This window comes from Python bivittatus, unplaced genomic scaffold, assembly GCF_059951505.1.
Source record: "Python bivittatus isolate LINGU-HERP-01145 unplaced genomic scaffold, Pbiv_v1 ctg000840_np1212, whole genome shotgun sequence".
NCBI classification, from domain to species: domain Eukaryota; kingdom Metazoa; phylum Chordata; class Lepidosauria; order Squamata; family Pythonidae; genus Python; species Python bivittatus.
The window spans coordinates 26,474,828-26,497,164 of record NW_028277113.1 but is presented as its reverse complement, the minus strand read 5'-3'; the positions used below and the strand labels follow the sequence as shown (position 1 = coordinate 26,497,164).

Below are 22,337 nucleotides of genomic sequence, written 5' to 3'. Positions count from 1 at the left end.
GTACTTCTACTACATCTACTTTGACTTTGTGCCAAAATATGGTACTTAATAGATTCTTGGACAATTAGCCTTTTTTAATCATTACAAATCTACAAAGAAAGTATGTTTCAATCTTTTTTTTTTTTAATACTATATAAGTAAGATTTGCTGAGGTGAGGTGCACTCCTTCACTAGTGGACAATCAAAGACCTACGTTAGCAGCTTATACATTAGTTTATGATGATCTCCTTTAAGAATGTTCTTTTGCTACTTGTTACTTTATATTTAAAGGGTTTATTAGACAACTAGGAAAAAAAATCAAGTTTGTCAGATGGTAACAGAAAACTTCAGCACATTATTTACACACCCATGCTCTTAGGAAGAAGAAAAAAAGAGACTGCTCTAGTGAAAAAATAAAGCAAGGACGCCTGAAGAAAGTGAGGAGGACTTTAAATAAGGAGGAGACCACATAATGGGGAGAAAAAGGTCATTCTTAAGTCCACCAATGACTTTTTATGGAATTTTATTTATACTCATAATGACTGGATTTAAAAAAATGAATAAAGAGAGAACGCATCATACAGTTTTTAAAAGTTACTACCCCTTCTAAAACCCTTATCATAAGGGTAGGGTAAAAACACAGATGTAAATGTAATATAAACACCTTAAAGATAAACAGATGACACATTTAAGATAAGCAGACCATAACTGCATGGAGTTGGTCCTTGATTATGGTGGTGCATAAATATAACTAGCAAACAAATAAATAAGCAAATTATTTTGGTTAAAACAAAAGAATTTGAAATTCTCACAATTTCTAGACCAAAGAGACTGTTGTCTTCCCAAACATCTTCAGACACAGCATCAACAATAAGTAGCAGATCTTCAGCAACCAATTCCAACACTTGTATGGTCATTCTACTACTACCTGAGAATTGATAAGAGAAGGAGATTACAGCAGTAAAGTTCCTTGCTACTGAATAATATAATACGTTAATTAGTAAGGGTCTCTTAATGAGGAAGTATTGAAATGAGGAAGACTACAAATTTGCCTTCTTTGCATTGTGGTGCTGGTTGCTCAGCTGAAACTGCACTACACATAATATCCAAAAGTGTTTTTGAACTCTTAATTTTTTCTTGCCAGAGGGACAGCTTAGAAGTTTAACATTTTCTAAATGAAACACTATTATATAATGCTACTATAGGTAGTCCTTGGCTAACTACAGTAATTGGGGCTGGAATTTCCATCGCTAAGAGATGTGGTCATAAAACATGATGTCACGTGACCGCATTGCTTAGCGACAGCAATCTCCGCAGTCCCCATTGCCATCATTAAGCGAGAATTGTAGGTCATTAAGTGAGGACCTCCTTGCAACTTCCTGCTGGCTTCCAACAACCAAAGCAGTGGGGAAGGCAGCAGGAAGTTGCAAGTCCCAGGTGGCTCATAAACAGGCCAGCAGGCAGGTAAGAGGCTGCTGCTAGGTGGGGGAGGGTGCACAAGGGTGTGTGGGTGACTGGTGAGATGCAGCAGAGCTGGCTGCTGCTGGGTGAGGGAGCATGCATGAGGGTGCAACCATCCCCAGCTGCAGAGTGGCAAGAAGCCCCAAGGACCACCTGCTTAGGAGCCCCCTCCTCCCATCAGTGGCTTACCCAATGAGAAGCGCCCCACATCACTTGCCCGGACTCATCTTGCCCATGACTCCACCACCACTTGGCTCTTCCAAGAGCTATGTCTCCTAGAATGCCCCTCATGCCCTGACTTGACATCACCCAGCCTCTTCCCTTCCTGGCGGAGTGGCAGCACATGCCTGCCTACCCATAGCTTTTACCCACCAGCCTGCAGGATGTTTCCGCAGAGCCTCCCCATGCACAGCCAGGATGGTGAGCCCAGAGGAGGGCAGGCAGGCAAAGGTGATGAAGGTCAGTGGGGGAGCAACGATAAATGCGAGCTGGCTCGAATTTTTATCATGTGTCCATAGGGGCACTGCGACAGTCATAAGTTCAAGGACTGGTTGCAAGTCCATTTTTTCAGCGCATTCGTAACTTATATTTTAACAAAGGCTTTCAGTACAGACTACCATGCCATTATAAGAAGTGAAAAGAGAAATAAAAAGTAACATATATCTGTAAAGAACAAGAAAAATAGAAAATATGATGCCCTCCATTTGAACACAATGAAGGCACTCAACATTTCAAAATCAAGCTATCAGAACTTAGTCTGATGCCTGAATGGTAATAATTGGACAAAGGCATTCCCTAAATAGTGTCCCACAACTGAAAACTGTTTACAGCTCTCTGTCTAACTTCCTTTTGGGAGTGCAGCCAGAACAAAGTCTCGGAAGCAGTCAGGCAGGGTTATAAGGAAAAAGACTTCACTTCAGATACTGAATGGTTGGAGATAGTTTTAAGCATCAGCCACAACTCTTCAAATTAGTCTTAGAAACAGAGTGGAATTAGAACAACTAATGAAATACTGGCATCACATCATTGCCTCAACCTCACCACTCTATTCTGGATCTTCTGAAGCTTCTAAATTTTCAAGATAGTCCCTTCCCACTGAAAACGCTATGAAAATCCTTCCTACCAAGTCTGCTGCTTTCTTCAGTTCTTCCCTCCATATGAAAATACATTATAAATGACTACCTCTTTATCAAAATCAATCAGCTAATTACAAATTCTATGCTGAAAAGAAGGCATTTTTCCTGCAACGTCTCAAAAAAGTGGAGCTATTAAATCCCACATGATCTCCCAATCCATTCCCTCCAACAGTTCTCCTATCTCTTCCACCCCACTTGTCAAAACATCCTCCTTTTAATCAGAAAGTAAAATGGTAAAAGACAGTAAAACTAGACAGCTTAATGTTAATGTAAAACAGTGACCTCAAACAGCTCTATAAACCACCTCTCAAACTGACTTAGCTCATATGGTTGCTACAAGGAAAGAAATGGAGGGAAGGAAGAATCATGCAGAATGTCCTAATCAACGTGAGGGAAAGATGGCATAAAAATACATTGGGTGAGCCATTCATATTTATGAACAGAAAGGTTTTGAAGAGTTAGAAACAGACAATAAAACTCTATTTTGCTTGTCAGCTTCCCTTCATGCAAAGTCATAAACTAGAAGGGGATAAGTGGAATGTAAGGCAGAGCCCCAAACACAATTGTTAATTTTCCAAAACATTGCAGTTTTCACAATGGCTACTAGGCAGATAAGACAAATTGCAAATGGAAGTGCTTAGGTTCACAATCAAAGCACATAGATTGCCACCAAATTCATGTCAAGCCAATTCTTTGTTTAGAAAGAGAACAGTCTGAGATAAAGTATGTTTGTATTATGGTAAGCAAAAAGCCCTTTAAAAATAAATGTTACCTGTTCTAAGAAGAGGCACAGCATGTTCCAAAATGGCAACACAGAACTGAGGAAGACTAAATTGTTGAAACTGTAACTCCAAAGTGTCCTCATTTTCCAGTTCTGGCAGGTCAATCTGACCTATATCCAAAGGTGATGGATTAGATATTCCAGAAGTTACATTACCATGAGAACTGCTTCTACTACAAAAAAACAATGATATATGTAAAAAGACACTATATTTCAAACAGTCAGCACTATACTAGAACAAACTAATAATCAGGCTGAATGGAAGAATTGGCGTGACAAATTCTTCAGCTCAAACCTCAATTGCTGGATCCACTGTTAATTCCACCCACATTCCTTCTCTGCGGATAAAACAAGTTTCTAAATCTTTTGTCAACAAGAACCTTACAGGTGGCTTATAATGCTATCAGACCTCCTAAAGATCAGATATATCAAACAGAACTGAAAACAGACCTTAACAAGTCAAAGAAAACTGAGAGGTTAGAATTCAGCACCACCAAAGGGAAGAAAGAATGAAAACCTTTCTTCCTTGCCTGCATCAAAAATATCAGTACTGGAGCTAATTTATCCTGTCTGGAGAGATAATTCCATATTTAGGATGCTGCCACATGACAGTCTTGCCCTGTGTTCCCACAAACTAAGCTTTTTCAGGTGATGGGCTATAAAGCTTCTCAAGATAACTACAACTTCAAAATGTTTTACATTTCCCTAAGCCATTTAGGTAGGGCTTCCTAGCCAAGATCAGCACCCTGGCTTGGTTCCTATCTATTTATCTACATCTTCCACCACAAAACTTTTATATAGCTCATCCTACATTTTGCTCAAGTACATGTCCAAATTGTTTATAGTAACTATGTGGTCAAAGATGGGAATCCATTGTGTGCTTATAGCTACAACGATATAGCTTTCTGGAAAAGGGTATAATCGCATACAAGGAGAATACCTTTTATGAAACATTAATAAGATGGAATTGTATCTTCGCTTCAATAACCTGGTTATTTTTTGGAATAGCAACACTGAAACACTTACATAAAAGGAAATAACAACATTCCAAATAATCCTTGTTTCTACTTAAATAGCTCGTGGCATAAAACTGCATTTCTTCTTGACTGGAAAGTGAGATTAACGAACTAGATTGTTGCGAAGATGCATTTTTTTCCATCTCCTTTTTAATAAAATAGTTATTTTAGTTCTTGACTGAGCTTGTTTAAAGATGATTCCTTAATAAAATCTCATGCAGTGAACTAAGTATAGCAGTTATCAGTTCTCTGGCTTCCATAAATCCTTCAAAGGTCTTTGGAAGTCCTCAGTGTTGCCTGCTACAGAGAGAAGCACCAGAAAGGGACAAGAAGATTGAATAATGAAATTGAACACCTCATGACATTAACACATGCACTCAGCAAATGAAAATATGAAGTTCCTTTCCCATTCATCTCTAGAGGAAGTGAAGGTGTACTTCCTGGCACATCTAAGATAGTATAGGGGAGTGTTTACAATACAGCCCAATAGTTATAAGACTTGTTGGGTTGGGCAACTGTTTAGAATGGGGATAGCCAATTGTAGGCTAACCCCTACAGGTTTTTGTTCATCTACATTTCCCAACACTTTCAGTTACTATCTATACTGGCTGGAGCTGATACTAATTTGAATCTAACATATTGCAAAACTTGTATTTTGCCTGATTCTGATTTAAAGGTTTTAAGCTACCTCGGCAGCATTTGGGACTAGAAACATACTTCTGAAATACTATTCTGAATTTCATTTAAAGGAAAAAAAAAATCCAATGGCAGCAGAAGGAAATTTTAATTACTCCAGGCTTATAGGTATATTCCTTCTCTTCTCTCTTTTTTTTAATGTAATTTTTACTGAGTTGTTCAACCAATATAAGTAATACAAATAAGAACAATTAAGGACAAAGCTGACATTTCATTTCATTTACACTATTACTGAAGGGCGTACGTACCTACAAATTAACAACTAAATAATGCAAACCCAAAGGAAAAGAAGAAGAAAGAAGAAAGGAAGAAAGGAAGAAAGGAGAAGGAGAAACAACATGTATTCCTTTTCTAATAAGCATATATATTCCCAGTTGTCAGTCTTCTTACCTGGAAGATTCTGCATCCCAATCCTGACCATCACCTCTCGGACGTTGGCCTATACGTCCTATCACAGAAGGTCGAGGGCTGCTACTTCCAGGAGATGGATTCTGAGAATGAGCAAGTCTTCGGGCCTCTTGGTAGTATGACACTGAAGAATTCTGGGAAATGGTACCTTTCATAACATACATACATACATACATATATGTGTTAGACCGCCATCATATTGGAAACACATAGTTTTACTTAAAAGAAAAATCCATTTCTTGCTGCACAGGAAAAAAAAAAATCCAATGGAAACCATTATCTCTGCCTTCAGCCTGTACTCAAACACTTGGAAGACGCTGCTGTTTCAGATTCTTGAAATTCAGCTAGAAGAATTCTCCTTTTCCTTTTGCTAGAATTTGAAAAGGCAGCAAAAAGAGGATGAACAAATATGTAAAGGGAAAAAAAATGAATGAAAAGCAGAACAGGATTAATGCATACCTAAGCGGGAACCCAAGTTGATAAAACACAAGGTGGAATGGCTGGTTGTATCTATGGCTTTAGCTAAGGAGCTTCAAATAAAGCTCTTGCTGTAACAGCTACAAAATATTCCCATGTGTGGAAAGCAGGATACAGACAACATTTCTGGAATCATTTGTGACTCTACTTGGTTGTACCATTACATGAGGGAAATCCTGTAAAACGCTAAAATAAAGACAGATCCAGGATCCATTGGATGTTACATGGTATGCTGAAGATAAATAATATTTATAATTCCATTTAACTGGTTGGAATGATTGCTCCCAACAGTCTGCTATATCCTTTTCACTATTTTATTAACTATTACAACCACCATTACATTTTCCTCATTAACATTTTAGATAGAACAGACTCCTTAACCACAGGAAGCAAATTGAGTTTGAAACCCTGAACACTTCTTTTTTTACACCCCATAGTAAAAGCCATTTGAGCAATACACTTCTACATCTTACTTAAAACAGGGGGGGGGGAACACCATCATTAAGTTAATGGTGAATAAAACAGACTTAGTTTATCCCGATTAGCTGTATGCAAACCTGTTTCACTTGAGACAAAACCTGGATCTCTATGGAAGTTCAGTCTGTTCCTTAAGAAAACACAAAGTTGCTGTAGACATAAGATTGCCTGCAATGCCAAATGGTGTTGTCCATCTTTTGCAAGAGCTAGTGCTGTTAGACACAGAAGGCTCTGAAATAAACAGAAGTGCATTTTGTTGTCATAAGAAAAATACTTTTAAATTATGTGTGTATGCCTGCTTAATATATTCAATATACCCCAAATATGTATGCTAATGCTTCTTTCCTAAATATTTCTTGTAAGCATTGCAAATCAGAGACAAACACAAATCCATGGAATTTTTGCTGTGCAATCATTCAGGACTTTGAAAATTTTACAGCTTTATGTTTTGATAGATTCTTTCAATATAAACATTTGCATTTTGGTAATTGTCCATAATAAAGGACTGACTGACTATAACACATTTGCTTTTCTGAGACCATATACCCAGGACAATTTTTATTCAGCAGTCTAATGTACTTTATTCATGAGAGTTTACTCCCTTGTAAACACACTTAGGAATTGCAATTTTCTATGAGAGTATAAACATCTATCCCTAGAGCTTTATACAATACACTAAATTATAGGCTAGATATTAAATAGAGTCATACCCATGTAATCAAAGCAATTCTTACTTTAGATGAATCTAAGGAATGTATCAGGCAAACATTACCTATGTTTCCCACATTACACACATGATCAAATGTCAAGATTATGTTAAAAAAGAAGACACACATACACACTCATACACACACTTGTCAGAGAAGCCCACACTGTTCATATACAATGATGAAGACAAGGTTTCCTCCAGGCCTGGAGCTAAAAGAGACAGGACTCTCAACATTCAGTTCATTCCTGAATTTTCTTTGGTAAAGATCTGTCAGGCGTAAGAAGAGAGCCATAATAAACCACTACTTCCCACTTCCAATTCAAAGCCCTAAGATGGAACAGAGATGTAAAAGCTTTCACTTCTTCATATTACTCCACTTCAGTATGTGTCCATCTAGTGCAGGACAGGAAAAGCAATTTTTTTCTCTCCCCATCCCTGGTCTAAACCACTAGATATGGGCCATATTGCTATACATAATCCAAAGTCCAACCTCGGTTCTGGAGAGAAACTGGTACACTGAACTTACTGTGAAGGTCTTTTCTATAAGGGAAACAGGACATCTGACAATAGGTAACCATTCTTGTCCTCTCCCCAGGGGGCTGTCCCAGAGAGAGAGCACTTTTTTCAAATTCTTGGGGCAGACAATCGATGGTGTGGGTGGAATGGCCTTACTGGATACTTGGGGGCCACTGAAATGCTGGATGAACTGGGCCTTGGATGGGGGATAGTACAAGAGAGAGCCACTGGAATAACGCCAGCATTTCAACTTCTTTGGTGGATGGTAGGGAGTGGGTTGGGCCTCTAGCACCACCAGCTTCCATTTCCTCTGGAAAATACCTGCCCTTCAAAGTAGACCAGACTAGGAAACCGAAGTCATGTAGCTGGGCACACAAGTTCCTGGATCACGACCACTGGGGTACTGCGAAGGCCAGAACTTTGAGGACCCCTCACATGTCCATTTTTTGTCAGGCCCAGCCCAAGAATAATGGTGAAACAATCCAGTTGAGTTAAGTTTCTTTATTTGCTTATACTTTATAGACAGAATTTTGCGAGACTAAATCTATACTAGTGCAACAAGTGGATATACCCTGGGAGATTCTAGGGAGTAGCTATCCTGAACCTCTTTCACTTCCTACACGCCTCCTGCTGACTGTGTTATCTTTTGTCTCCTTTCCCTTCCTGGAATGCACCCCCTCCTTCCTGATAGCCTTGATCTCTCACATTTTTTTCAGTGCCACTGTAACTTTGAATGGTCACTGAACAAATGGACGTAAGCAGAAGACTATCTGTAATTCAAGGTGGTGATCATACCTAATACTCCTGCCTATTTTCCCTACAACAACCTTGTGAGTTGGGTTGGGTTGAGACAGAATGATTGGCCCAAAGTTACCCAGCCAGCTTTCATGCCTAAGGGAGGCCTAGTACTCGCAGTCTCCAGGTTTCTAGGCCAGCACCTTAACTACTACACCAAACTGGCTCTCTTTATATATTATTATAAAGACATAGTAACAGAAACTTGCAAGTCTGAATGTGTTTCCTCTCTTCTCTTCCTTTATCTTTGTGAGAACTAGGGAGGGTCTTCTCTGAGATGCTTACTCAGGATACAGTTCTGTCCCAGACTCAGGTTTCTTTTATCTGACTGTTGTCTTGGTCGCAGCTCTTCCTCCTGTCCCTCAAGGCCATTCCCTTGTCCCACTACATGTCAGGAGAAGTGATGACAAGACTACTAGTGGCCACAAGCAGCTTACATAGCTATTGTGATGTTGGCTATGTTTCTGGGGGGAGGGGCATGCAGTAGGAAAACAAAGGAGCACATTGCACCCAACTGTCAGAAAAGTCCTTCAAAGTGCTCCAAGACAGCAAATTTCTATCCATGAGCTTGCTGGCTATGGAGTTTACTGCTAGGTGGAAGGAAGGAAGGAAGGAAGGAAGGAAGGAAGGAAGGAAGGAAGGAAGGAAGGAAGGAAGGAAGGAAGGAAGGAAGGAAGGAAGGAAGGGAGGGAGGGAGGGAGGGAGGGAGGGAGGGAGGGAGGGAGGGAGAGAGAGGTAGTCTGGCCTTGCTATATGGGTGGCTAGCAAAGCTTAAAAGAATGAGTGTTCACTGGAACAAGACAGGCTGGAACTATGGAAGCAGCTATCTCTTCGCATAGGAGGTATCATCAGGCAAATCTAAGATCTACCTCTGGAGTGAGTAAGAGGGAGATGTCCATTTTTGGATACCCTGGCTCCACTGTAGAAAAATGTCTTGATGTCATGCTGTGTTTCAAAGCAGAAAGCCTGACAACTTCAAGGTTTCCAAATATTAGTTTACCCAAAGGAAACAATGAAATATTTCAATTAAATGAAAGCATTCTAACCTGAACAATCTTTGGTCTCTGTAAAAAGATCTCAGCAGGAAAGTCTTGCATGATAACATCTCGCAGAAGCTCACAAGTATTCCAAATTAACTTGGAATTTTTGCTTCTCAGTGAGCTGAAAAATACATGTAAACAATAACACTAGGCATTTGCTTTGCAAACTTATTTAAATCTTCGTCAGTAGCTTGGCTTTAGATTGGATAATAAACCAGCAAAATAAATAGTTTAGCTAAGCATAGTTTAAATGTTGACACATACAACATAGGTTGAGAATAGAGCTTTCTCTAACTGTTCCATGGAGCTTCCAGCAATTATCACTTCACCACATGATATCTTTGCCAATTCAATTCAATTCAACTCAATTCATTACAGTCATAGACCAGTACAAGCAGAGTGCTCTGAGAATATATTTACATCTATCTTAATAGACAATAAACAAAATAAAATTTAAGACAAAGTTAAAATACATTTATAAAACAACTTAACAAACATCTATGAGTAAGGTCCAGGATGCAGTTTATATTTAAATTATAAAGTAGACACTAAAATTTTATAAAGTATAATAATGTCTAAAATTACAAAAAGTGGTATCTAAAATTTAAATGAATTACAGTTACATAGAACGCATTTGGCTAGTGGAAAATTGGCCCATCAGGGTCTGGTGGATCTTCCGTGCTGCTGCACAAAACCTAGCCACATGGGCTGTAACAAAAGACAGTTCATCTATGAGCAGCATCTGGGCTTAGGCTGAGTCTGAGCGACCAGGATATCTACTAATCAGAGGTAGGATGAGTCTGGTTTGAATATCTCCATAAAAGTAGCAACAAAGAGGAACATGTTCTGTAGTTTCTACCTTTCTGGAATCACAGGGGCAAAGCCTTTCAGCCAATGGTAATTTTTTATATTTACCATCCAATACTACAAAGGGGAGTTCATGAGAGAAAGATTTCCAGTGGCCGAGTGTTTCTAGCTGTGTAAAGTAGCTGGCAGCAGTGATAATATAGTCTGTGACTTGCAACCATTCATTTAACAACCATTTGGAGTTATGACGGCCCTGAAAAAAGTGACATACAACCAGTCCTCCCACTTATGACTGTCACAGCATCCCCGCGGTCATGTGATCAAAATTCAACTGCTTGGCAACCAGCATGTATTTACGATGGTTGCAGCATCCCAGGGTCATGTCATTGCCATTTATGACCTTCCTAGGGGGCTTCCAAAAAGCAAAGTCAATGGGGGAAGCCAGATTCACTCAACAACCAGGTGATTTGCTTAATAGCTGTGGCAAAAAGTAAAATTGGGCACAATTCATTTAATGACCTCATAACTTAGCGACAGAAGTTCTGGTCCCAATTGTGGTCATCAGTCAAGGACTATCTGTATATCTGTTGTGTACTGGTGACAGGAAGGCTTGGGCCTTCTCTAGATCTCCTTGCTGCTGCATATCCTTTATCCTTTGCTTCAGGGTTTATTTTGCCTGATCATATTTCATCTCAAGAACCGAGGAAGGAGTAGTCTAGATTTAAAAGTTTGGATTCAACAGCCCTGATCCATGTGGATTGAAAATTGCCTTGGAGAATTAATGGTGCTAGGCCTTGAGGATAAAAGTTAAGCTTTAACCAAAGGTTTACAGAAGCTAGGATATGAGAGTGATCTAGCTGCAGCATCTGTCACCCCATTGATCACCAGGGTTGATATTTTTGCCTTCTGCAACTCATGAATTTTTCCAGAAATGAGCTTAGGCTGTTATGTAGGGAGGATAAATTCCCTGCACTTCCTTGCATAGCTACGAGCATGTTTAGTCTGTTGTTGTTTTTAGTACAGCTCTAATCCAATATAAAGTTGCCAAATTTCTAGCCACTGGGAGCTTTCAAATATTTGCTTGTTTCTTCCTCCTAGCAAGCTTTCTTGGAACCTCTAGTATAACCTAGCACTCCTTTGTGATCAGTGGGACCTGATTTCCATACCTTGAGGCTTTCCAGTATTGTTTGTCCAACAGCAAAACTCAATACAAACATAATTAAAGTAATTTTATACAACTTCAACTGTTTCTATGGATTTTTATTTATGTTTTTAATGCCATTTTTTATTAAGTACAGGTATTCCTCGCTTAACTACCCTAACTGGAACCAGAATTTCCATCGCTAAGTAAAGAGGTCATTAGGCAAAATATCACATGATCGTACCACTTAGTGACAGCTGTTCCAGTAGTCCTGACTGTGGTGGTTGGGGAGGACCTCACTGTTGTTAGGCGAGGACCTCACGCTTCTCCTGCCCTGCTGTGCTTGCCACCACTTCCCCCACCTGCTTATCTCCCCCCATCTCTTCCCTTTAGGCTGTCCTGCACACTGCTGCCACTGCCTACCCCTCCTGCCCTCTGCCATCCCCAGCTGACCTTTGCCATCTTCTTCCTCCTGCTGCTGATGAGGCATGCCTGGCTGAGGCAACTGCTGGCCCTTCGTGAGGCCGTGTGAGTGAGAGGAGGTCTCATGCAGCCTCCCAAAGGCCTTCCGAAGGGGCCGCAGCTGCCACAGCCAGGTGCACCTCATCAGCAGTGAGAGGAAGAAGACGGTGGAGGTCAGCTGGGAGCGGAAGGGGGTAAGAGGTGGCAGCGGAGTGCAGGGCGCCCAAAAGGGCAGGGATGAGTGGAGATAGGCAGGTGGGGGGAATTGAAGTGCACACTGCAGTCATAAATGCAGGCAGGCTGCCAGGTGCCCAAATTTTGATCATGTAACCACAGGAGCGCTGCAAAAGCCATAGCTTCAAGGACTGGTCATAACTATCATTCATTCAATGGCAGCATAACTCCAAACAGTCACTAAACTAATGGTTGTTAAGTGAGGACTACCTGTATTTTTCCTAATACAAATTGAATCAGAGTACGCTTACAGAAAAGCCAAGATGCATTTATTCCTTATATCAGGGTCAGGCCAACACTTTGGATGGAGCACATCCTCTTTCTCCCCTTCCTCAGGGCGCAAGGGCCATAGCTAAGGCACTGTGATATCGCAGGGCCAACTTCTTCCAGGATAGTTTTTCCACAGGAGACAGATTGATACTGGTTGCCTTACAGAGTCTGAAGGAATAATTTTGCCTATTTAAACCACAGTGTGAAAAATCAAGTTGATTTGGGAGGGAGGACATATACTATTTTGGGCATAGAGTATATTATGGAATATATTATTTATCACACAATATAACCCTAGAAACTCAACTTATATATGTATAATATCATACCCAATATTAGTAAAGTGAGATTTGCTTGCAAGAAAATGCTCAAACTGGTATTCATTTGCAAATTTGTGGCTTGTGCCATAGTCCAATATACGGTTATTTAGCAATAAGTCCCACATACTGAAAGACATACGTACAGGTATGTACAATTATGATGGCAGTTGGGATCAGAATTTCCATGGCTAAATGATGTGGTCGTAAAGTGTGACTGTACTGCTTACCAACGGCAATCCCTGCAGTCCCGATTGCCGTGGTTAACAGAATCCCATGGTTGTTAGGCAAGGCTACTTCCTGCTGGCTTCCCACAATCAAGTCAGTGGAGAAGCTGGCAGGAATTGCAAGTCCCAGGCAGCTCACAAGCAGGCCAGCAGGTAGGTAAGTGGCTGCTGCCAGGTGGGGGAGGGCGTGAGGGAATCTGCAAGGGTGCAAGGGAGGTGCGGCAAGGCTCGGGTGCATGGGGGTGAGCAGGAGTGCAAGGGAAGTATGGCAAGAGTCAGGGAGGGTGCACGAGGGAGGGACGATGAGAGTATTGAGGGAGGTGCGGTAAAGGTTGGAGACGGTGCAAGGGCATGCACAAGGGTACGAGGGAGGCGTGGTTAGGGTCAGGGAGGGTGCACAGGGGTGCGTGGGAGGCACGGTGAGGGTCAGGGAGGGTGCGCTGGGGTTTGTGAGTGGCCTGCACAATGTGAGCACAGAGGGGCTGGGGGAGGCTGCACAGGTGGGGGAGACTTACTCCAGCAACTTTCAACCTTCCCTGCCAGCTTCCCCACTGATTTTCTGGGGAAGCCAGCAGGGATGGACACAAATGGTGATCATGTGATCGTGGAGCGCTGCAACTGATTGTAAGTGCAATCTGGTTGCCCAGTGCTCAGATCGTGATCACATGACCACGGGGGTGCTAGGACGGCTAGAATTCCAAGGACTGGTCATAGCCACCATTCGTTCAGCACTATCATAACTTCAAACAGTCACTGAACAAATGGTCGTAAGTCGAGGACTACCTGTATAGGATTGCACAGTGATGTTTATAAGCTGCATCTACTTTCTCAAGATAAAGCAGGTTGCACAGAGAGACATGACCAGAACAGTTCTTTGAAACTTTGAAATACTGAAAAAAGGAACCAATAAAAGCCACTGTAAAGGGAGAGACTAAGTCCAAATATACTCTTAGCTTGTAGCTTACCACATTACAATACAGGTGGTTGATAGTGAGCACAATTCAGGCAAATCTAGGACCTTTTAAGCCCCATTTATTTCAGTATATCACAGCCTTTTAAGTGCATACTGTAAGGTTAATTGATCAATGGGGGCTTACCATTAAGGAGATTAATGTTTCCCCAGTGAAATCAACCCAACATGAGACTATCTAGCTTCAGCAAGAGCATCTATTATGCATATGGTGCAGAATTGGAAGGAATACAAAAACCAATTGTGGTTTGAACTTTTAGGAAGATTGTCCAAACAGAGTTATGCCTCCTAGGGGGGAAACTATAATTTGATTTTGTCATAGTTTTGCTAAAGTTGCACTCTTTTGGAATCATCCATAAGCTGAGGCAAAATACACTTAATATTCTGGGATAAATTAAATATAGTGTTAATTTTATATTACCTTTCATTTGATGAAAGAACATGTCTATCTGTTGTTGTCAGGGATAGCCAAGGAAATGTAGAAAACTTCAGACATTTCACTACATGTTTCACTGGAAGAAAAAAACAAAGAATTCTGCATGTGTAAATTACTCAAGTGCTTTCATCATAGGAACAGGCAGTGTTTATACAACAGTGTTTATACCACCCTACTTACCTATTTTTAAAAAAAATCTAGTACTGCTAATGCTCAATTTCAAAGTTCTACATTAAAAAGTAATCACATATGTTTGAAACTAGATTTTAAATATTTATTTATTATTTAATTTGCTATAGAGCAGCTTTTTAATACAGAAAAAAATGTGATGCTGGAAACCTACAATTGGATGGCTTATGCTATTTACGTAAGTTCTGAGACATTCAAAGCATGGTTCAAACTCTGTTGAATTCGCTCAGACACCTGATGTAGCACGGATTGATAAAACGTTTTCTTCCATACTAGGAGTAATTCACAAAATAATTGATTGCCCTCTTATACCCATGTAGTTTAATTCTGCAATTTCTTTTTCCCATGCTTCCCACAGTTTAACAGACTTCTTGACTTGTACTTTTGGCCTTGAAGCTGGAGGAATGGTAATTGTTGACATATCTGACATCCCAACCCTCACACTTCGCAGTTCAATATTCATTCATTCATTCATTCATTCATTCATTCATTCATTCATTCATTCATTCATTCTCCACCTCAATGTCTGCATGATTCAATGCTCTTCTTTCTTGTGAGCCCTTTGAGGCAGGCAAGAATGTTCTTTACTGTTGTAGGCTAGAATAACAGAATCTTCAAGACCTGTCAGAGTCATTCTCTACTCTATCTTATACCAAATAAAATCAAGATGGAATTATTTTGACTTTCTTTCTCATGCTTTTTCTTTTCTTGGGTCTAATTCCTCTCTTAATGGTTCAATTATTCCTGCTCCTTCCCAAAGCAAGGTCTAGATTCTTTCACTTTCCTCTTTTTGTTTAAACTACTCATTATTTCATACTCAGTTTATTGCTTTACTGGGTATTATTCTTTCAACAACTTTAAGTATTCTTACCCTCAGGTTCTCCTTTTCTTTAATTCCATTCAGTCTTTACACTGCTGAATCAACATTTACACTAGTCTCTCTTTTTATGTGAAGTTCAATTTTAGCCAACTCTGCCAATTTTTTTCAGCAAAACGTTATTCCAAAATTGCTTAAAACTTTCATGAAAATTCTATCTACCCCATCAGAACATTCTATCCACAGCTGTGTCACAGATCTCATTGCCATAACAACAAAACAATACACAAAACTGAAAACTAAACAGAGAAAAAAGGTAACACTGAAGCTCAGTATTACCAACAAGCTAAAAGAAAATTAAGTAAACTTATCATGCCTTGACACATTTAAAAGAAATAGTCTGATCATTAATATCTACTACTCCTCACAGCAGAAACACATATATTGATTCTTTTATATGCTGAGAATGCAGCAATCCTTTCTATCACACCACTGGATCTGAGGAGAAGCTTAGAGAAGCTTGTTCTGTATTGGTCAGAATAAGAACTGCAAATTAATTAATATAAAACAAAAACAATGGTTTCTGCTAAAAGGCTAAAAATCTACCCCTGAAAAATGGATGGATACTTAATATATCCTCGAGGACATATTCAGAAAATGTGACCAATTGGTCCAAAGGAACATATCAGCCATTCTTTATTTATTTTTATTTATTTATTTGGCTTGTATGCCGCCCATCTCCCCCACGGGTGACTCTGGGCGGCTCACAATAAAAAAGAAGAAATACAATTCTCTCCAAGATGGCTAAAAACTATAAATAATTTAAAAACATATTAAAAATACCGTAAAAAACCTCCTCTAATTTTGGCCCTATAAAAATCTGTAAGATGGGGGGGAGCAACCCATCATCCCACCAGCCATCTCCACAGGTGCGGGCCCCCCTCTGGCCCCCAGGCCTTCTGGCCCCCAGGATTTAATACCTTTCCTGAAGGCCATGAGGGAGGGGGCACACCATGAGGGGAATTAAGAAATAATTCTTAAATTATTTCACATGGCAGAGGGCCATTATTTGTCTCTAGCTTTTTAAAGTATTTCAGGCAAATAACTCAACTACTATATAGCTCCCAACTATGTATATATAAAAACTTTAAGCCATTAGAAAACATGGTATCCAATGAGTCCTAAATAACTAGAAACAAGATCATATACAATTCAGATGACAGCATGAGCTTACACTATTTTTTTTAAATTCTGGCTCAAATTACTTTTCTCCCTCTTGCTCTGACCCCTTTGATACAGGAAACAAACTATAGGTCTAGCTGGGGGCAAAATAGTGGAGGATAAGCTACAATATATAAATTTGCCCTGGATTCTGTGATGCCATTGGGATTCACTAAAACTGAGAAAACCTTTAAACCAGCAAATGACAGCTGATGACATCCAAATTAATAGTACAGTGCCTGATTAAAATAAGACTAGTGCTAGAGATCTTTACTGCAGCTAGACACCTTACCAATCTAAATTCAGTAAGCCAGAGAACAGCTTTCACATATACACATTTTAATATACTTACTCTTGACCCTGAGCAGCAGTGTCCAATATCTATCTATCTATCTATCTATCTATCTATCTATCTATCTACCTACCTACCTACCTACCTACCTACCTACCTACCTACCTACCTACCTCATACTTGGATCACATCTGCCCATTTGATGCTGATGAAGCTGAATCAATAGTTCATCTGCCATTCTAATACTTATAGAACAGAGATATAATTAGAAAACAGCTACTTCTAGTTAAGACTCCTGGATGGATGGAGAAATATTACATACATTTCTTATTAGGTGATCAGTGCCCCAAAATAATGGGAAAATGGTGTGTCAAAACATGCTCAGTGGAAAAAGCAACTGTACACACATGAATTCTATAAACATCTGCTATTATTATTATAATCCGTGTTTTTTGTGCTGATCAATGATCAAATAAATTACTTAATGAGAGAAAATTCTGTCAAACATATCTTGATTTACAGATAAAAATTGCTATTACCTACCAGCTGGCTGTTTAGGCGGTGTTTCTGACTCTGATGAATGTTTCTTCCTTTGATGAAAATATCCAGCATGAGGTTCTTTGCGAATTACTTAACAAAACATAAAACCATAGTAAATACCAGCATTTCATTTTTTTTTAATTATTGTTTTAGTCAAGACCCTCCCCCCCAATGTTTACATGGTCAAATTTGTCTTTTCTTTTTCTTGGAATTACTTAAGGGATCAAGCGTAATGAACACAAACAGCAATAGCTTCAGTAAATTTTGTTAATCATATACTGTGAATAACAAATAAATTACCCGGATTAGCTTCTGGTTGATCTTGACAATGCTTTGCCTGATAATCCAAGGTAATGTCTGAAGGTAGCACAAACAGCCCATCAAGAATCCCATCAATCACAGCTTGTAGATTGGAGTCCACGTTGGGACGAAGCTGAGAGAAGAACTCCACTGCCCCAATCCCAACCAATTGTTCCACAACAAAAGGATGCTAAAATTACAAACACAATATTGAATTTAAAATGATCAGAAAAGTGGCTAAGCTCTTCTGAGTGAAGAAAGCCCTGGGTTTTTAATTAAAGCGACCTTTCCAAAAAACCAAACCAAACAACAACAACCACCCTCAGCTTTTCCCTGGTTGCAAATATATGATTTGGGGCTTGGGTATCATGTTTGGGCTGCCTGTTTCGGGTAGCATTTGCTCACTTGTCGTTATTATATTTTATTACATACAGTACTATATCTATATATCTATATAACACTATATACACCATATATGATACATTCACTACGTGCACTATATAGTACATACTATAATAAGCACTATAATAGCATATATTTTTCCTTTGTATATTATTGGATTGTGATTAAACTTAATTGTGATTGAGGTAGTTTAGAGTCTTATAAATAAATAAAGTAATCTAGTTCCCAATGTTTTGTTGACAGACACATTCAGAACATGCTATACAGGTAATGCTCATTTAACGACCATTTGTTCAGTGGCCATTCAAAGTTACAATGGCGCTGAACAAGTGGCACTTACGAACAGCCCTCGAAGTTCTGGCTTTCCCAGCATCCCCGCAGTCATGTGATCACGATCTGGGTGCTTGGCAACCAGATCATACTTATGATGGTTGCAGCATCCTGCAATCACTCACATGAAAGCCATTTGCAACCTTCCCTGCCAGCTTCCCACAAGCAAAGTCAATAGGTCACAAATTGCTCCAGTGAGTCACTCACAGTCTCCCCCACCCAGTAGCAGCCTCCCCAGCCCTGCTGCGCTCACGCTGTGCCTCGCCGGCTACCTGCACACCCTCTCCTGCACTTTACAACTGCATTGCTTAGTAACAGAAATTCCAGTCCCAATTATTGTTAACTGAGGACTACCTGTATTGGTAAAATTTTAAAATATACCCTTTTGGTATATTTTAAGGTTTTTGTTCCAAAGGAATGTTTATATTAAATTGAGTAATACAGTATATTTTTTTAATTATGGGTATAGACATTAGTTATTTGCTATTTCTATTACTATTCAGGAAAAAGGAATACAGACAGCAATACCTTTAACAAGTTGGTCACTAAGTTCAAAACTTCTTCCTTCATTGGTACTACAGGAAAGTTGAACCATTCCAAAAGACTGAGAAATAGTAGCTTTTCTTGAACCAGATCATCATACGTAATCAAATTATGATTTAATTTACATAAAATATTCTTAAGTGCTCTTTCTCTAATTTCAGACAGCTCATGACCTGTTAAAATTTTTAAAAAAGGGAAACATTGCAAAAGAAAGTTACATTCTACCTTTTGTGTGCACACACACACAAACACACATTTTATCAGTCCAAATCAATCCACTGCAGGATGAAGGTCTCTTCACTGAAGATTACAGATCATAATCTATCACACTGGTTCAGTGCAGGCTGCTAGGCAGATGTTTTTTAACTTCTTTATCTAGGGCTGAGAGACAGTGATTGGTCCAAAGTCACCCAATGAACTTCTGTGGCTGCAGATGGACTAGAATCTAGGTCTCCCCACTCCAAGTCCAGCAACCTAACTACCATGCCATACTGACCCTTGTATGTGTGATACCACACACACAACTGCATATTCAGTAAGAAGTATTGCTTTGCATACAATTATCTGGTGAATTTATATTGTTGAACTACCACACTGAAAATTTAGGGTATTTTCTTAGGTAGGACAAGGCATGTGACTTGTTCATCATCTTCCAGCCATGATCTCCTATAATCTATTCTCTACGCATTTTTTTTCTTCTTTTATTATCAGGAATAATATATTTTCTTGTTAAAAACTGCCATTATCTAGAGCAGAGTACAGGGAGATTGCTCTGGAGCTGAGGCTATCTTTAGCATTTTTTTTTCTTTCCTCACTGCTTTAAAACTAGAAGAATTATACCAATCTAAGAACCTCCAGTGGAAGAACAACTGAATATGGGCTATAAATACCTCTCCAAGAAAGGGGGTTGACTGTCAAATCCTACTCTGGGCAAGCAATTTCCCCATAAAGTTTCCAAAACATCTCCCCAGGCACCCCCATTTCCATAGGATTAGCGGTTTGCGAAAGATTCTGCGTGCAGCTTATTCTGGGAATAAAACAGTCCTGGGCAGATGAAAACGGAATATGTTCTAGGCAGAGGTATACTAGTCTGGGGAAAATGGGACAAAGGGAACCTTATTGGAGACACTGGCATAGAGTGGGGCAGCAGCTAAAGGAAAAAAAGGAAATGGAAGACTCAAGAAGCTGGAAGAGAATGAGGCAGGATTTGAAAGTCCTGACAATGGAAGAAGGAAAAAAATGCTTAGAGAATCCCACAGGCTTTCAATCCTTGCAGTACCTTTACTTAAAAAGCTACAACAGATACCTTGTTAAAACTCTCTTGCCTTTTCCATTACCAATGGAATTTAGAAATGTGATCTTGAATGATCCTGTCTCTTCTGAATCTAGACCATACAGTATATCTGGCAATTCTCATTTCATGTATTGTTGGTGTCTCACCTGCAAAATCTTAGTACAGTGGTACCTCGGGTCACGAACGCTTCTGTTCATGACCAGTTCGGGTCATGAATTCTGGGAGTTGAAGTCCACTCATCTTAAAATGGCCAAGTTTGGACAACACTGCCTTAGAGTCAAATTGAAATCATTTTTTCCGTTTTAAGCACTCCCTTTGACACCCTCTTGCTAATAATGATAGCTAATCTATTTTTATGAGTTTCTTGTCTGCAATAGAAATGATGTTCCTCTGATACAAAAGTACCAGAATGTCAATGTTCAATCTTGACATTTTTACTCTGATAACATCCAGATTGCCTTGGCTCGTGGTTCTGACATTCCACATGCCAACGGTACACATATTATTTGCAGTGCTGCGCTTTTATTTTGTCTCTGGGCAGATGAACAGCTGGATATCCTTTTGGCTTTACCCCGGCCCTATCATCACCACTACTGCTACTTAGACTGGTCCCCTGCTCTGCTGCTAGTACTAATTAAGCTCTTTATACTCTTGCCAGCAATCTTATATTGTTGCAAAATATGTGTTTTAAATTCTTCCTCTGTTATGTTCAGCTGTCTAGTATTATCATCCAGCTGTTATACCACTAAGTATGATGGTAAGTACAGTTCACTTTACCAGATGCATAAATGTGAGCTGCAGCTCATGAAACCTTTGCCTTTTAATAAAACGTAGCAGTTGGAAAAGGTGCTGCCAGACTCCTTCTGAGTTTTTGCTGCCATATAAGTTTTTGCCAGCTCTCCTCCTACAACATATAGAGCTTACGACAAGTTTCTCTGCTAATCGTCTTGAGTAACTTTTCAGTTGGTTCTTGAATTCTGTTTCTTCCAGCAAGATCATCAATGATTAGATGTTAATTGTGTTAGAGTCTACTATTTATTTGCATTTATCTTTCTGACATAATAACCTTGATTATTGTTTTTGCAATTGCAATTTTGCCATTTTCTGATAGTTTGAATATCCCTTTTAGTTTCCAACCTCATCTTCGTTCATTACATTCTAGCCAATTTTGAGCAGTCCTAATGCAACAGTGTTAACATTTAAACCCTTTAAATTCCCCATATCATTGGCATTCCTTTTGTATATATGATCGTGAAGAACATTTAGCTATTTTACGTGGTCGCTAAGAGTTGACACCGACGTGATGGCATATAGTCATCAATCAATCTGTATAAATATATATATGCGACTTTGAGATGGGATCGTACTGAGAATCTACCAAACACAAAAACGAGAGAGGCGACATAGGAGCAGAATATGCTACTCTTCCTGCATGAAGTCGAGAGATTCTCACTGGGGTTTGCAAACCCTGATAAAACTGGATAGGAAGCTTGTGCGCAGCTAAAAAGTGATTCAGGGCTACTTTTTCTCACTCAAAAAGCAAAGCTTTTTGGATCAACTTTTATGGGTCAAAAAGTAAAAACGGTCAGAGGATAGGCGCTCACTCGCTCCCCGTTGCACACCGCGCGGGCGAATCAGGCACTTACGAAGTTTCCGGATGAGCGGCGTCAGCTCGATCGGGGGAGACCCCTCAGCGGCATAACCCCCATCCATCGCGGCCGCCTTCCCAGAGCGGCCCAGATTCAACCGCCGCGCCGCAGCGAACGCGAATGCGCTAGGAAAAAGCGGGAGACTATTCCTCAAGAGGCTGCTGGGAAGTGTAGTTCCACCTCTAGCTCCGCCCATCCGTTGTGTATAGTCGCAGACAAGGCTCTCTTAACCCGGGTAGTTTTCAGTGGTCGGTAATTCTCGCGAGTTTTGACTTGAGTGTTCTAGTTGCCTAGAGAACAGCCTTTTCTTCTCTCCTCCGAGCGTTGGGGGAGCGTTCTGGAACCGCTGCCGTTCCCGCGTCGGCTTTTTAACGACGAGATTTAGCTGCTGTGATCAAATGAATC

General features: G+C 39.9%; 1 protein-coding gene across 2 annotated transcripts in view; it reads right to left on the bottom strand.

The window, feature by feature from the left end:
* RTTN (rotatin) overlaps nt 1-22,052 on the bottom strand; it is a 106,193-nt gene extending 84,141 nt beyond the window's left edge. Inside the window, exons 1-10 of one of the 2 annotated variants that reach the window (XM_088130579.1) lie at nt 21,930-22,052; nt 18,975-19,162; nt 17,715-17,904; nt 17,418-17,504; nt 14,341-14,431; nt 9,498-9,612; nt 6,512-6,662; nt 5,460-5,625; nt 3,349-3,530; nt 792-907 (exon numbers count right to left, since the gene is read on the bottom strand). In XM_088130579.1, coding sequence (XP_087986705.1) covers nt 792-907; nt 3,349-3,530; nt 5,460-5,625; nt 6,512-6,662; nt 9,498-9,612; nt 14,341-14,431; nt 17,418-17,504; nt 17,715-17,904; nt 18,975-19,162; nt 21,930-21,996 — 1,353 coding nt within the window. In that variant the 5' untranslated portion in view covers nt 21,997-22,052. Of the gene's footprint in view, nt 1-791; nt 908-3,348; nt 3,531-5,459; nt 5,626-6,511; nt 6,663-9,497; nt 9,613-14,340; nt 14,432-17,417; nt 17,505-17,714; nt 17,905-18,974; nt 19,163-21,929 lie in introns of those variants that run through there. The other variant, XM_088130580.1, reaches the window with a different exon arrangement.
* Between the last annotated feature and the right edge of the window lie 285 nt (nt 22,053-22,337).